We start from the raw sequence: 15,850 nt of genomic DNA on the forward strand, positions 1-15,850 counted from the left end.
GTGGATCATTCTCAGCACTGCAGTGACAATGCCATGGTGGTAATGTGTTAGTGTGTGTTGTGCTGGTATGAGTGGATCAGACACAGCAGCGCTGCTGGAGTTTTAAAATGGCGTGTCTACTCACTGTCCACTCTATTAGACACTCCTACCTAGTTGGTCCACCTTGTAGATGATCGCTCATCTATTGCTGCTGTTTAAGTTGGTCATCTTCTAGACCTTCATCAGTTGTCACAGGACGCTGCCCACGGGGCGCTGTTGTCTGGATAGTTTTGATTGGTGGACTATTCTCAGTCCAGCAGTGACAGTGAGGTGTTTAAAAACTCCATCACCACTGCTGTGTCTGATCCACTCATACCACCACAACACACACTAACACACCACCACCACGTCAGTGTCACTGCAGTGCTGAGAATGATCCACCACCCAAATAATACCTGCTCTGTGGTGGTCCTGTGGGGGTCCTGACCATTGAAGAACAGGGTGAAAGCAGGCTAAAAAATCATGCAGAGAAACAGATGGACTACAGTCGGTAATTGTAGAACTACAAAGTACAACAGGTGTGTGGTGTTGTCCATTATATTGGGCAGCTTGTGCAAGATTCTCTGCTCAACAACTAGCTCTAGGGGCTCCAGAGCAAATCCCAGCACAGATGTTTGATTGATATGGTTTAGGTATGGGCGTTGGCTGGTCACTTAAGGACATTCATTCATTTTGATGGACTGTTTAGCTGATGTGAGGTTCTGGATGAAAGAAAACTTCTAATAGAGTCTAAATAGTGACAAGTCAGAGGCCATATTGATTGCCTCTCCAGCTACTTTTAAGAAGCTTAATACTATCACTGTTTCTATTCCGGATTTCACAGTTTCATCATCTAGCCAGATTAGAAATCTGGGAGTGATCTTTGATTCCACTCTGTCTTTTGAGCCCCATATCAAAAATCCTTGTAAGGTAGCCTTTTTCCATCTTAAGAACATTGCCAGGATCCGTCCCTTTCTTTCCTATGCTGCTGCGGAGACTATTATCCATGCATTTGTAACTTCTAGAATTGACTACTGCAATGCTGTACTTCATGTACTCCCTGCTAGGGTTTTGAACAGGCTGCAGTATGTACAAAATTCAGCTGCAAGGATGTTAATCCATACTAGATCTTGGGAGCACATCACTCCAACTTTAAAACACCTACATTGGCTTCCAGTACAATACAGAATACAATATAAACTGTCGGTGCTGGTTTTTAGATCTCTACACGGCTTCACACCTTCATATCTTGGAAGTCTGCTAACATCATATTCTCCAGCTCGGTCTCTTCGCTCTTCCACCCTGCATCTGTTAAAAGTTCCCCCTCTAAATTACGTACATTTGGTGATAGGGCATTCAGTGTCGCTGGCCTCAAGTTGTGGAATAGTCTCCCTCTTGAGCTACGTGCCTGCTCATCTGCAGCTGTGTTCAAAACCTGTCTCAAAACTCATCTTTTCCAGCTGGCTTTTGGGTGACTCAGAACTGTACCACATGTTTGGTGTTTTCCATGTTTGTAAATGTGTATTTTATTTATAATTTTGCTTAGATGTTTTTCATTTTTATTGTACAGTGTCCTTGGGTGTCATGAAATGCGCTTTTCAAATAAAATCTTATTATTATTATTATTATTATTCAGGACAGTGGTAGCCTAGTGGGTAGAGCTTTGGGCTATCAATCGGAAGATATGCAGCCACTGTTGGGCCCTTGAGCTAGGCCCTTAACCCTGTCTGCTCCAGGGGCGTCGTACAGTTTTTTTGCCGCCATTATTTATCCATTCACCCCTCTGAGAAGCACCCTATTACATAATACTGCCACCGCCATGCTTCACTGGAAGAATGGCATCAGACAGTTCATGTGCAGTGTCTTTGTTGTTGCAAACAATAGTGCTTTACACTCAACAGTGGCTTCCATCTTGCTTTTTTGCCCTAAATTCCTAATGTATGGAGTCCTACTGGTATGTTTGTCTGCCCAACTGGTTCTCTTTTCTCTGCACAAGACTTTAAAGCTGTTATAAAGTGAGCATTGGGTTCTTACTTTCCTCCCTGACCAAGGCTCTTCTTGCTTGAATGCCTAATTCGGCTGGACGGCCAACTCTATGAAGGTTTAAGGTTATGTTGGGCATTTTGTTTAATTTCAGAATTAATAATAATAATAAGAAGAATGCCTTTATTTGCATTATATACATGTACACGTGTTCAGTACAATGAAATTCTTTGTCCTAATATCCCAGCTTGTTTGGAAGCTGGGGTCAAGAGCGCAGGGTCAGCCATTGTACGGCGCCCCTGGAGCAGACAGGGTTAAGGACCTTGCTCAAGGGACCAACAGTGGCTTCATAGCAAAGCCTGGATTTAAAACTGACAATCTTCCTACTGATAGCCCAAAGCTCTACCCACTAGGCTACCATTAATGATTAATATTTATGTAATCATTAATGGGGCCACCGTGGACCTTAAAACACTCAAACCTTGGATATTGGTTTGTATCCCTGCCTGATCTGTCTTCCCATAGGACAGTATCATGTACTTCATGGATTGGTTCATGTCCTGACAATGCAGTGTAGAGAAAAGTGTGTAAACCATGTACAATCAATGCATATTGCACATCAAGGATAATTGAAGCCAACAGGATGTACCTGAGTACAGTTTGGAGTTCTAGAGCAAAGATCTGAATACTTTGTGAATTAGAAAGTTCAGACTCTAGAAACATGTCTTTATTATGAGTGATTTAGTGTTAGATGGCAATTCTTTTCATTCATATCAGGTGATCTTCACCAGATGCCACACTGGACACACATTTAACATACACTGATCAGCCATAACATTAAAACCACCCCTTGTTTCTACACTCACTGTCTATTTTATCAGCTCCACTTACCATATAGAAGCACTTTGTAGTTCTACAATTACTGACTGTTGTCCATCTGTTTCTCTGCATGCTTTGTTACCCCCCTTTCATGCTGTTCTTCAATGGTCAGGACTCTTCCACGACCTCTCTCCCACAGAGTAGGTATTATTCGGGTGGTGGATCATTCTCATGTTAGTGTGTGTTGTGCTGGTATGAGTTGATAAGACACAGCAATGCTGATGAAGTTTTTAAACACCTCACTGTCACTGCTGGACTGAGAATAGTCCACCAACCAAAAACATCCAGCCAACAGCGCCCCGTGGGCAGCGTCCTGTGATGAGCGATCATCTCTGACTTTACATCTACAAGGTGGACCAACTAGGTAGGAGTGTCTAATAGAGTGGACAGTGAGTGGACATGGTATTTAAAAACTCCAGCAGCGCTGCTGTGTGTGATCCACTCATACCAGCACAACACACACTAACACACCACCACTATGTCAGTGTCACTGCAGTGCTGAGAATGATCCACCACCTAAATAATACCTGCTCTGTGGTGGTCCTGGGGGGGTCCTGACCATTGAAGAACAGGGTGAAAGCAGGCTACATTACCCCCACTATAAAGTATGTTGAGAGACAGATGGACTACAGACAGTAATTGTAGAACTACAATTACATAACATACTAAAACAACATTTGATTAGGGCTATAGACTGATAAAAAGACTGCAGTAAATATAACCATTGTGTAAACATCTAAGTAAATAAATAAATAACTATCCATTATAATTAAGTCCACAACACAATAAAGTGCACATAATATCAAGGGGTCTATATACTTTCCGAATCCACTGAATGTAAGACTTGTTCTAATTTGTGTAAGGGTAGAACCAACATTACAAGTTATGTATATGTTATGCAGTCATGACCTGATAACCTACTCATACATTGACTGATCATCTTGCATGTAATCAGTGACTAAGCATCCTGTGTGACATCACACTGCATACTGACCGATACCAACCGTGGATAGCTTTGTTATTTTTACGATAAAAGCGTGCATCGGGGGGCAAAGCAAACATCCCAGAACAGCCCAAACATCTGCCTCTTCACAGGATATCCATATCTGATGAGATTTAGGGTTTATGTTGGAGGGGTTTCCCTCGCTATTGACTTTCGGAACACTCGTGTCATTTTGCAAATGTGATGCACTGTGAAGGAAATCTGTGGGGGATCGTGTGGAGAAATCCGAAACTTTGTGGAAGTCATGGAAACCTCCTCCACTTCGATCTGTGCCATTTCACACGGACGGATCGCAGCTGTTGGTCCTTATTTTGAGACAAATTGTATGTGTGGCTGTGTTATTATGTGTGTTGTGCGCTGTGTGTGTCCTTGCAGACACATCTGATAAGGTCATGGGGTAAAATGCTTCATCAGTGTAATGTCCACTGCATGACAAGCAGTGTGTATTGTTCAGTCTCCAGACTCTTGACAAAAATGCATGACCTGTCGTTGAGTCACATTGTTGGTCAACATTTAGAGGAGGTGTGAGTTACATAATGGACTCACGTATGAATCACCAGAAGGCTTCACGTCCTGTTTGAGTTTGAAACACAGTGGTGCTACCTAGAGCTGGGCGATATGGCCAAAGAAGTTATCACGATAATTTTGTCTATATTGATCAATCTGGATAATTTTAATGATAAAAAATTGGTAACACCGTCAGTATTAAATAAAGTTAAAATAATAATATTTATCACAAGAACATAATAAACTGATCAGCCATAACATTAAAACCACCTCTTTGTTTCTACACTCACTGTCCACTAACCCTAACCCTGTTCTTCAATGGTCAGGACCCCCACAGGACCACAGAGCAGGTATTATTTAGGTGGTGGATCATTCTCAGCACTCCAGTGACACTGACATGGTGGTGGTGTGTTAGTGTGTGTTGTTCTGGTATAAGTGGATCATACACAGCAGCGCTGCTGGAGTTTTTAAATACCGTGTCCACTCACTGTCCACTCTATTAGACACTCCTACCTAGTTGGTCCAACTTATAGATGTAAAGTCAGAGACGATCGCTCATCTATTGCTGCTGTTCGAGTTGGTCATCTTCTAGACCTTCATCAATGGTCACAGGATGCTGCCCACAGGGCACTGTTGGCTGTTTTTTTTTTATTTTATTTTTTTTTATTGGTGGACTATTCTCAGTCAAGTGTAAAGTTTGGTGGAGGGGGGATTATGGTGTGGGGTTGTTTTTCAGGAGTTGGGCTCTGCCCCTTAGTTCCAGTGAAAGGAACTCTTAATGCTTCAGCATACCAAGAGATGGACAAATTGGACAATTTCCCAACTTTGTGGGAACAGTTTGGGGATGGCCCCTTTCTGTTCCAACATGACTGCGCACCGGTGCACAAAACAAGGTCTATAAAGACATGGATGAGCGAGTTTGGTGTGGAAGAACTTCACTGGCCGGCACAGAGTCCTGACCTCAACCCGATAGAACACCTTTGGGATGAATTAGAGCGGAGACTGCGAGCCAGGCATTAGTGTCTGACCTCACAAATGTGATTCTGGACAAATGGTCAAAAATTACCATAAACACACTCCTAAACCTTGTGGAAAGCCTTCCCAGAAGAGTTGAAGCTGTTATAGCTGCAAAGGGTGGGCCGACATCATAATAAACCCTATGAATAAAAAATGGGACGTCACTCAAGTTCATATGCTTGTGAAGGCAGACGAGTGAATACTTTTGGCAATATAGTGTATGTCAAGGACAAATGGCAAACTAAATAGAACCCACACCAGAATAATAAACTATATGGACTTGTTCTAGCTTGTGTAAGGGTAGAACCAACATTACATGTTATGTAAATGTTATGCAGTCATGACCTGATAACCTACTCATACATTCACTGATCATCTTGCAGGTAATCAGTGACTAAGCATCCTGTGTGACATCACACTGCATACCAGAATAATAAACTATATGGTGAAACAATGCCTCAGAAATGGTGTATAAAAGATGCCATATTGAACACACCAGTATATAACACACAATTGGATTAAAGGTGAAGCTGTCTCATATTGTGCAGCATGCCAAACACAGATTACAATCAAACACTTAATGCTAGAATGTGCCATTTATGACAGCAAGAGATGACAGAGCTTAACAGCGAAGGCCATTAGGGAGCTGTTCAACAACACAAAAGCAGAGACATTCCTAAAGTTCTTGTCATTAACAGAACTAAAGCAACACATATCCTAGACAAACACAGACAACAGACATGACTTCACTAAATACAACACAATAGTGACTCCCCTCCCTTTGTTGACCTGTTGACCTTTCTTGACATGGAGTTAAAAACTAAACTAAACTGCATGCATTACAGCAAGAAATTAGAAATTACAGCAGGGAATTGGTTATGACTAAATTTGGAGTAAGAGGGAAAACTGCCCCTTTTTTTAAACAATAAATAAAATTTAAATGGCATCCATAATGCCATTTAATGCATTTTCTCCCCTTTTTCTCCCCCTTTAGCTCGTCCAATTGCCCAATTTGCATCCTCTCTGCCTCTGCCGATCCTTGCCCTGACCGAGGAGATCGAAGCTAACCCACATCCCCTCCGACACATTGACGAGTGTTGCGCCACCTAGCGTTGCATACGGAGAGACACACCCTAAGAGCACTCCTTTCCCATCTCCGTGTAGGCGCTTCTAATCAGCCAGCAGAGGTCGTAACTGCACCGTTCTGACAGAGAGAGACCCACTTCCAACCTTAGTCCCGCTCATCTGAACAACAGGCCAATCGTTGTTCATATAGCCGCTCAGCCTCGGCCGGTAAGGCAGAGCTGGATTCGATACGACGTACTCGAGATCCAGCTCCGGTTGCAGCGTGTGTTTTTATCGCTGCGCCACCTGAACGGCACAATTAAAGATTTTTTACACATTTTTCAACAAATTATTATTATTATTATGGGGGATTTAGTAAGTAGGTTGATTTGTAAAAATTTAAATTCTATAAATTCATAGTTAAATCCACAACACAATAAAGTCAGGGTGTCTGAATACTTTCTGAATCCTCTGAATGTATCTTTTTAACCTAAACTTTTTCTTTTATTGCTGTTGTGATGTCAATTACTTGGTTTGTTGGTTATTTAGTAGGGATGTCCCGATCTGATCTCAAAGATCGGAATCGGGGCCGATCAAGGCATTTTTTAACTGATCGGTAAAGGCTTGTTTTACGGTAGTAGCAGAGCTGCGTTCATTACTGTAGAATTTTACTATTTATATGGTGTGTGAGTCAAGGATCACTCCGGTTTACAAAACAATAACTTTTAATCCGAGTATGAAAACTTCAGGACCATAACATACAGCTTTTACGAGTTTACGTGTTACAAGACTGAACGACATCTCAGTATCAAGCTCTCTGATTGGCTTAGTTATGTAACCCAGCATCATAGTGATGCAGAAATAAATACAAGGTATATTCACAAATTGTCGGGAGCATAACACTTTATTAACTTCTTCTGTTACGGTACCGAATAGCGGACAGCTAGAGTCATCGCGTTAGCCAAGCACGCTATTCCATGCACTATGGAAGCCCCAAAGGGTCAAAACACACTCACTTTGCGTAGAAATGTCCATCAAACCATTGTCACAATACAACCACAGAAAGGTTTGTTACAGTTACAACACGCATACAAGTACGGTGGCTCATAAGAAACAAACCAGATATAATTTAACCAAACGATCTACAATTACTACCAATTTGATACGGCAGCTAAAAAATAAACACTCAGTCGAATACAGTGAGTTTATTATTATATGATGAGAAGAGGAACCGGCTGTCTGCTGACACGGCAGAGATGCTGATTTTCCTCAGAAAGAACCTTCACTTCATTTTGAGTGTTCTAGTGCACTAAGTTTGTTTACTTTTATTTTGTAAAAATAAAAGAACATTAAGCAATAGCTTGGATGCAGGCAATTTTTTTCCTACAGCACTGCAGAGCTATTCAGTTTTTAAACATATACATTGGATTAATTTGAATAACTGTAATGTACTTGAAGTGTGCACTGTGTGAACAGTATTATCTAGTTCTTATCTAGACAATATCTAGAAAATACAAGTATCGGTTTGAGACTCTATCGGATCGGGATCATAATTAATGATTGGGATCGGGAACAAAAAACGTGATCGGGACATCCCTATTATTTAGTAAAAACTATCAGGCAGTTAGGCCACAGATGATGGGATTGATTTAAAACATTTTGAAGAATGACATCACATCTTGGCTCCTATTTAAGTCTTTAATAGTGCAGTATTTTTTTCTGTAATGACTTTATGACAGCCATTTATTCACCAGTAGAGTTTTCATACAAAGTACAATTCGATTACTCCTCTGGAGTGGTACAATCTTATCCACTTGGCTTGAATAACAGTTGTATTATTTTATGGTGTCTTAAAATTTAACAAGACAGATCTTAACACGACCTGAAGAACATAAAACTTAACTAAAGACAGAAAGTGTGTCTCCTTTCATACATTCCGGCTCAAACAGATGGAGACTCTGATATGAAGAGCTTATCTGATTGTAGGCACGACGATGTGTACCTGTGGTGTGCTCTGAGTATGCCCTAAAATATTCAGCATGTCCGTTCCTGCACAGTTTTGTCTGACACATGCCAGCAGACGGGTACTTTCTGCAGGACAAAGCATTGTGAGAGGATTTCGGAATGCCACCACGGCTTACTTAACCTGCTGAGAGAATTGCTTCTTTGTGCGTTAGCTTACAGTCTGTTGATGCATGGAGTGAGCCGCGTCTCAGAGACGTGCAGTCGAATTATAAAAGGAAACCTTATATTGTTGGCATTTTAAAGTGCAGAGCGGCAGGTTCACGTCAGTCCATGTAACTTTTCTCAATTCTTAAAGTGTGTTGGTAGGCACACTGGCAGTATTTAGAGTCCTTTAGGGATCTCCTTTATTATTGAACCTCCTTACATAACATTTATTTATTATTTCTGCATTTTATTAAGTTTTTCTTCCAAATATTGTGTAGCCAATTAGTCTTCCACTGCTGGAGACCCCGATTGTGTCCGAGGAGGGTATATTCGCCTGACACATGCTCCCGCCCATACTTTGGTGGATTCGCACATGAGGCCAGTGTCTTGCATGGAGAGTCACTCACCGACCCCCGCATTCCTCCACCTGCACTGTACAAGCGCCTCGGGATACTAACCAGGGTCCTTACACGGCTTCAAAGACTCCACCCCCTTTTGTAGTTCAGTCTTTTCCCACCCTGCAGGCTTTAGTGGCCAATTTTGTCCACGAAAGCCACATAAATTGTGCCTGTTAGGGGGCGCCCAGTTGACCGGTAGCAGAGCTGAGATTTGAAATGAGTTCTGAGTCCTAGCGCTGGTGTGCTAACGGAATATCACGCTGCACCACCTGTAGGATTCTGAATAAAACAACAATTGTGAGTGAATTATACACCGATCAGCCATAACATTAAACACCTCACTGTCACTGCTGGACTGAGAATAGTCCACCAACCAAAAACATCCAGCCAACAGCGCCCTGTGGGCAGCGTCCTGTGACCACTGATGAAGGTCTTGAACAGTGTTTCTCAACCTTTTTTCAGTCACGGCACCACATTAAAAGTATTCAAAATCTCGAGTCACCCCAGTCTAAAATGTATTAAAAAACTTACACTCTGCATCCCTCGGACTGCTAACACACAAAAACACTACAGGGAAGAGACGTACTGTGGTTGTTTTACAAAATCCTCTCTTGTGCAGAGATGTGCCTGTGTTTGTTTCTGCTTTAAAACATACGCATCATGAACCAATCAGATTTAACATCATTAAAGAAGTTTATAGTTTATTTCTCAATTATTTGTCATTTTACCACTAGCACTGCTCATTGTCTGCATGGTTTCTCTGTAGCTCGGTTATGGCTCTCAAACTTAAACTCAAAAGAAGCTTTACTGGCATGACAAATAAGGACATTCGTATTGCCAAAGCAAGTTACAGAGAAATAATAAAAATAACAATAAAAAAGAACAAATATATACAAAACAGTTACATGTGCAAAAAAATATAAAATATTAATAAAAACAGTGCAATATAATAACAATAAAAATTATAATATTTACGTTAATGAGGTAATTAGCTCTCTCTCTCTGTCTTATTTATTATGACTGATTAATTCCCTCTACTGATGGAAGCGGAATGGTTGAATTACAGCCAATAAGAACAGCACAGAAATATATATTTCTGTGCTGTTCTTATTGGCTGTAATTCAACCATTCCGCTTCCATCAGTAGAGGGAATTAATATATATAGATTAATTCCCTCTACAGAGGGCGCGACTCGGTTCCTTTTGTTCATTTTAAAGAGCCGTTCAATAGAATCGGATCATGCGCGAATGACCCATCACTATAGGCAACGCACGCAACCCGCGTTGACGTTGTAGCATGGGGAAAGGGGCGTGTGAGACCAATTTTGATGTTTGAGGCGGCTAATGGAATACATTTTCATGATAAGTTGACTTTTTTGAATTTTATTATTTTATTTTTAGTTTATTTCATAATATCAGTAACGTGAGAATATTTTTGACGGCTGCGGCACCCCGGTTGAGAAAGGCTGGTCTAGAAGATGACCAACTCAAACAGCAGCAATAGATGAGCGATCGTCTCTGACTTTACATCTAAGAGGTGGACCAACTAGGTAGGAGTGTCTAATAGAGTGGACAGTGAGTGGACACGGTATTTAAAAACCCCAGCAGCACTGCTGTGTCTGATCCACTCATACCAGCACAATTGTACAGCTGTATGATACAATAGCTCACTGCAAGGACAGAACCTTGGATACCGGGACACAGCGGGATAGCTGGGAACGAAAAAGGGGATCAGCTAGCTAGAATACAACAAACATAGAAATCCCTTTAACAGATATAAAGTCACTAATAAAAAAATGGCCAACTTAATGCAACACTCAGATCACCAACAGACAGAAGTACACCCAAACATCAACGATAAACCCAGAACACACCAAGGACGACGCATAGACCAAATCATACAGACAAGGTGCAGAATCGGCCAAACCAGAAAACCCCGAAAATCCATGAAAATCTTCTTCCCCATAAAGCTTCTTTGAGTGGTCCAAAAAGGTGGAAATCAGATGGTGCTAAATCCGGACTATAAGCTCTCTCTGACTCTCAGACATGGCCGATTACTACTCCTCCCACCCTCATTTCCAAACTTTTTGAAAATCCCTCATATATATTATATGCCTTTATTTGTACATATACAAATGTACAGTACAAAAAAAAATTCTGCATATATTTGAAGGCTGGGGTCAGAGCGCAGGGTCAGCAATTGTACGGCGCCCCTGGAGCAAACAGGGTTAGAGGCCTTGCTCAGGGGCTTAACAGTGGCTGCATAGCAGAGCCTGGATTTGAACCGTCAATGTTAATTAACAGTCAAAAGCTCTACCTACTAGGCTACCACTGTCCCTGTTGGGGGCCAATATAAAATGGCCCCAAAATATAAAGACAAGCTAAAATAAGCAGACAGAAATGTAATATGCTTTGCTATTAAATAACACACATGTATTAAATATGGCATTAAAGCCCAAATAAATAAATAATTTAAATTGCACACATATTAAGTGTTCTTATTCTTGGTTAAAATAAATTTTTTATATTTTAAATTCACGTGTCTAAAAACGTCTGGCCTCCTTCCCAGATTATTTGTAGATATTTCTCAACTCCACTTGTTGGAAAACCTCTTTAGTTAAACACTATCTATAGTGCAATCTAGTGTCATGATGCAGGATGCAGTCACTTCGCGGGTCATAAAACATGTATTGTGGGAGATGTAGTTCATGTACGATTTGACAGTGTACACTTTAAAGCAGCATAGACTTTTTGGCCCATGGACCTTGAGTTTGACATGTGGGTTAATAGTTAACCATCGACTAATGAAGGTCAGTTATCAATTAAAAGCATTGCATTCCCAGTTTAAAGTAAATATCCCGTGTAGATGCAAACCTCATGTTAAGATTCAATGGTAGAACTAAAAATTGGATCTATTTTAGATGGCAGTGTTCGTCACGCAGAATGACTCAAATGACTGACTCAAATTAATCAAACATTATTACTAATAGTTCCTTTTTTTTTTTTTTTTTTTTTTTTTTTTTTAATAATTTTTACCCCTTTTTCTCCCCTTTTTAGCGCATCCAATTGTTCAATTAGCATCGTGCTTCCTCTCTGTCTATGCCGAACCCTGCCCTGACGGAGGTGATTGAAGCTAACCCGTATCCCCTCCGAAACACGAGCAGCAGCCAGATGCATCTTTGCCACCCACACATTGACGAGTTTGGCGCCACCTAGCGTTGCATGCGGAGAGACACACCCTAAGTGCACCCCCTCCCATCTCTGTGTAAGCGCCTCCAATCAGCCGGCAGAGAACGCAACCGCATTCTGACAGAGAGAGACCCACATCCGGTTCTTTGTCCCACCCCCCACATGAGCAACCGGCCAATCGTTGCTCATATAGCCACTCAGCTTCGAACCGGTAAAGCAAGGCTGGATTCGATACGACGCTTCTCAGAATCCAGCCCTGGTTGCAGCGCGTTTCTTTTTACCGCTGCGCCACCTGAGCGGCTTCTAATAGTTACTTTAATAGTGCCCTAGTTTCAAACAAGACCCAGTTCTAATTAGACCCTCTAACTAACCAGAATGGGCATAGGAGTATGTAACATCCTAGTGTGCTGCCATATGTCCTAGATAAATGTCCCCATAAGCTAAGTTAAGATTGTTCAGTTTTTCATTGCTATATTTACTATCGGAAATAACTGTAGTTAGGGCGGCATGGTGGCTCAGTGGGTAGCACTGTCGCCTCACAGCAAGAAGGTCCCGAGTTGTGTGAAGTTTGCATGTTTTCCCCTTGTCTGAGTGGGTTTCCCCCGGGAGCTCCGGTTTCCGCCTACAGTCCAAAGACATGCAAGTGAGGTGAATTGGAGATACAAAATTGTCCATGACTGTGTTTGACATTAAAACTTGAACTGATAAATCTTGTGTAACTAGTAAGTACCTGTCCTGTCATGAATGTAGCCAAAGTGTAAAACATGACGTTAAAATCCTAATAAATAACTGTGGTTTGCTCTAATACCACAGTTAGGTATACAGTGAATTCAAAACGCTTGGGAGAAAAAACCTTTTATTTGTATCACTGTTGTATTACATCTGATTGTCTAGTGAATCTGTGCACCTGTGATTGATTGTTAACTAATACACTGATCAGCCATAACATTAAAACCACCTCCTTGTTTCTACATACACTCACTGTCCATTTTATCAGCTCCACTTACAATATAGAAGCATTTTGTATATCTACAATTATTGACTGTAGCCCATCTATTTCTGTACATACTCTTTAAACCTGTTTTCACCCTGTTCTCCAATGGTCAGGACCCCCACAGGGCCATCACAGAGCAGGTATTATTTAGGTGGTGGATCATTCTCAGCACTGCAGTGACACTGACATGGTGGTGTGTTAGTGTGTGTTGTGCTGGTATTTAAATACCGAGTCCACTCACTGTCCACTCTATTAGACACCTAGTTGGTGCACCTTGTAGATGTAAAGTCAGAGACGATCGCTCATCTACTGCTGCTGTTTGAGTTGGTCATCTTCTAGACCTTCAGTGGTCATAGGATGCTGTTGGCTGGATGTTTTTGGTTGGTGGACTATTCTCACTCCAGCAGTGACAGTGAGGTGTTTAAAAACTCCATCAGCGCTGCTGTGTCTTATTCACTCATACCAGCACAACACACACTAACACACCACCACCATGTAGTAATTGTAGAACTACAAAGTGCTTCTATATGGTAAGTGGAGCTGATAAAATGGACAGTGTGTGTAGAAACAAGGCCACCTGTACACGTATTTTAAAAGGCTGTTGTATTTGGTCCATGGACTGGAATTTGGAAATGACTGATGCTAATGTTGCGAAATAAAGAGGTGTTAATGAAAACCAATTCAAAGCTGGTCAAGCTGGTAACGCTGCAGACTCTGAGCTGAAGGGGGAGGTGTGTTTGTTTACACAGGACCTGGCAATACCTTAGGATTGCAGACGGGGATTGGGTGCCTCTACTGAATACACACACACACATACTTGTTATTCCGCCCTTCCCCGATGGTACATCAGAGCAAAAAAAAAGGGGAGGGTAAATTCCCCTGTTGCAGACTGATCCTCAGTCATCTTTAGATCAGAAAGAAGGAGGGAGTGGGAGAGACTGGAAGAAAGAAAGGTGATGGCAACACACCTACAATGAGTCATTTTCTATCCGACCCAACTGCAGTCCAGAGCTTCGGCTAGTAGTTACACATTTACTGTACCTGTGGGTGATTGTATGAATTACTTTGGATGGGTAGAACAGCTTATAATGGTAAGTGATGTATTTTTTGTCACTGTATTACTGGAAATCTAAATTAATACACTATACAATACAATATACACGTATTGATCTTTTAAAATGTGTTCTAAGCAAGCAGAAATGTCTGGTGACCTGACCACACATTATGATAAAGTTATTTACAGTGACTGAAAACATGTTCCAACTATTTATATAATGATGTCGTATTGCATCAAAAAATTACACATATTTTATGCACTTTTTTAAACTTTTGAAAGTCTCTGAGTCAGACATAATCAGACAGGATCAACTAAAACAACACAACAAAAGCAATACATCAACTAAAGCAGTAATTTATTTTTGTGTAAAGGCATACTTAATTAGCACTGCATCACTACGGTCACTTTAGTGTCTTCTTAATGATAAGAGTATGGGTTTGTAAATAGATGTCATTTCTGCAGTGCATTTATTGACAAAGTAGTTCTTTTGACATTAGGATTTGCATTCTAAGAGAATCAATGTTGTTGTTTTTTTTGTTGTTTTTTTTTTAAAGCGCTGGACGAATCTTAAATAGGGCTGGCTAATTTTATAGTATGTGCTCCTTTCTCAGAATCAGAATCTTTATTATTCGCCAAGTACCAGATGTACAAGGAATATCTTTTGGTGCGGCTGACAACATACATACACTATAGGAACACTATATATAAACGTAGAGTGGACGCTTGGGTTACGAACGGTTTACCATACGAACATTTTGGGTTAAGAACGATCTATTTCAACTTAACGTACAAAGAAATTTCAGATTACGAACCAAAATTTGCGAAACATGTGACATCATGAACAAGTTGACACCAACCATCTCTCTCTCTCTCTCTCTCTCTATATATATATATATATATATATATATATATATACAGTGAGTGGACAGTGGACTGTGTTTTTTTTTCTGTGTTTTCTTTATAGTTTGTAAAATTAAATATTAAAATGGCCTCAAAGAAGGTGCAAAGGAAGTGTAGTGGTGAGAAAAAAAAAAAATCACTATTTGTTGTTGTATAATTACTCCTGCCAGTAGCTGTCACTGTGTATCAGACGGAGGGGACAGTGAGTGAGAGAGAAGAAGGAATTCGGCACAGTAAAGGTGCAATTACACCTACACAATACAACACTATTAAAATAAAGAAGGAAATAATAGAGAAATATGAGAGTTATTGTTTCTGGTAGTACATTTTATAAAAAAAAGAAATTTATTATGATGTATAGTAAAGCACACGTATAGTACTAAAATGTGGTGTGTGTTTTATGTACAGTACTACTGTGTTGTTGTTTATTATTATTTATTACAGTATTATCTATTATATAATTTAAGATTTAAGGAAAAATATACTTGTATTTATAACAAAAACATTTATTTAAGACATTAGAAAGGTTAGGTAAGGGGGTGGTTTGGGAGGTCTGGCACAGATTAATTTTATTTACATTACTTCTTATGGGAAAAATAGGTTTAACTAACAAACATTTTGACTTAAGAACAGCCCTTCGGAACCAATTAAATTCATAAGTCAAGGGTCTAC

General features: G+C 40.5%; 1 protein-coding gene across 2 annotated transcripts in view; it reads left to right on the forward strand.

Annotated features, from left to right (window-relative positions):
* Nucleotides 1-15,850, forward strand: part of afap1l1a (actin filament associated protein 1-like 1a) — a 67,998-nt gene that overhangs the window by 22,071 nt on the left and 30,077 nt on the right. Inside the window, exon 1 of one of the 2 annotated variants that reach the window (XM_062999916.1) lies at nucleotides 14,250-14,312. The exons of the other annotated variant lie outside the window; for it this stretch is intronic. Within the exon in view, the coding sequence (XP_062855986.1) occupies nucleotides 14,291-14,312 (22 nt within the window). The 5' untranslated portion in view covers nucleotides 14,250-14,290. Of the gene's footprint in view, nucleotides 1-14,249; nucleotides 14,313-15,850 lie in introns of those variants that run through there. 2 annotated transcript variants of the gene reach the window in all.

Source organism: Trichomycterus rosablanca, chromosome 8 (assembly GCF_030014385.1).
Source record: "Trichomycterus rosablanca isolate fTriRos1 chromosome 8, fTriRos1.hap1, whole genome shotgun sequence".
Taxonomy (NCBI): Eukaryota; Metazoa; Chordata; class Actinopteri; order Siluriformes; family Trichomycteridae; genus Trichomycterus; species Trichomycterus rosablanca.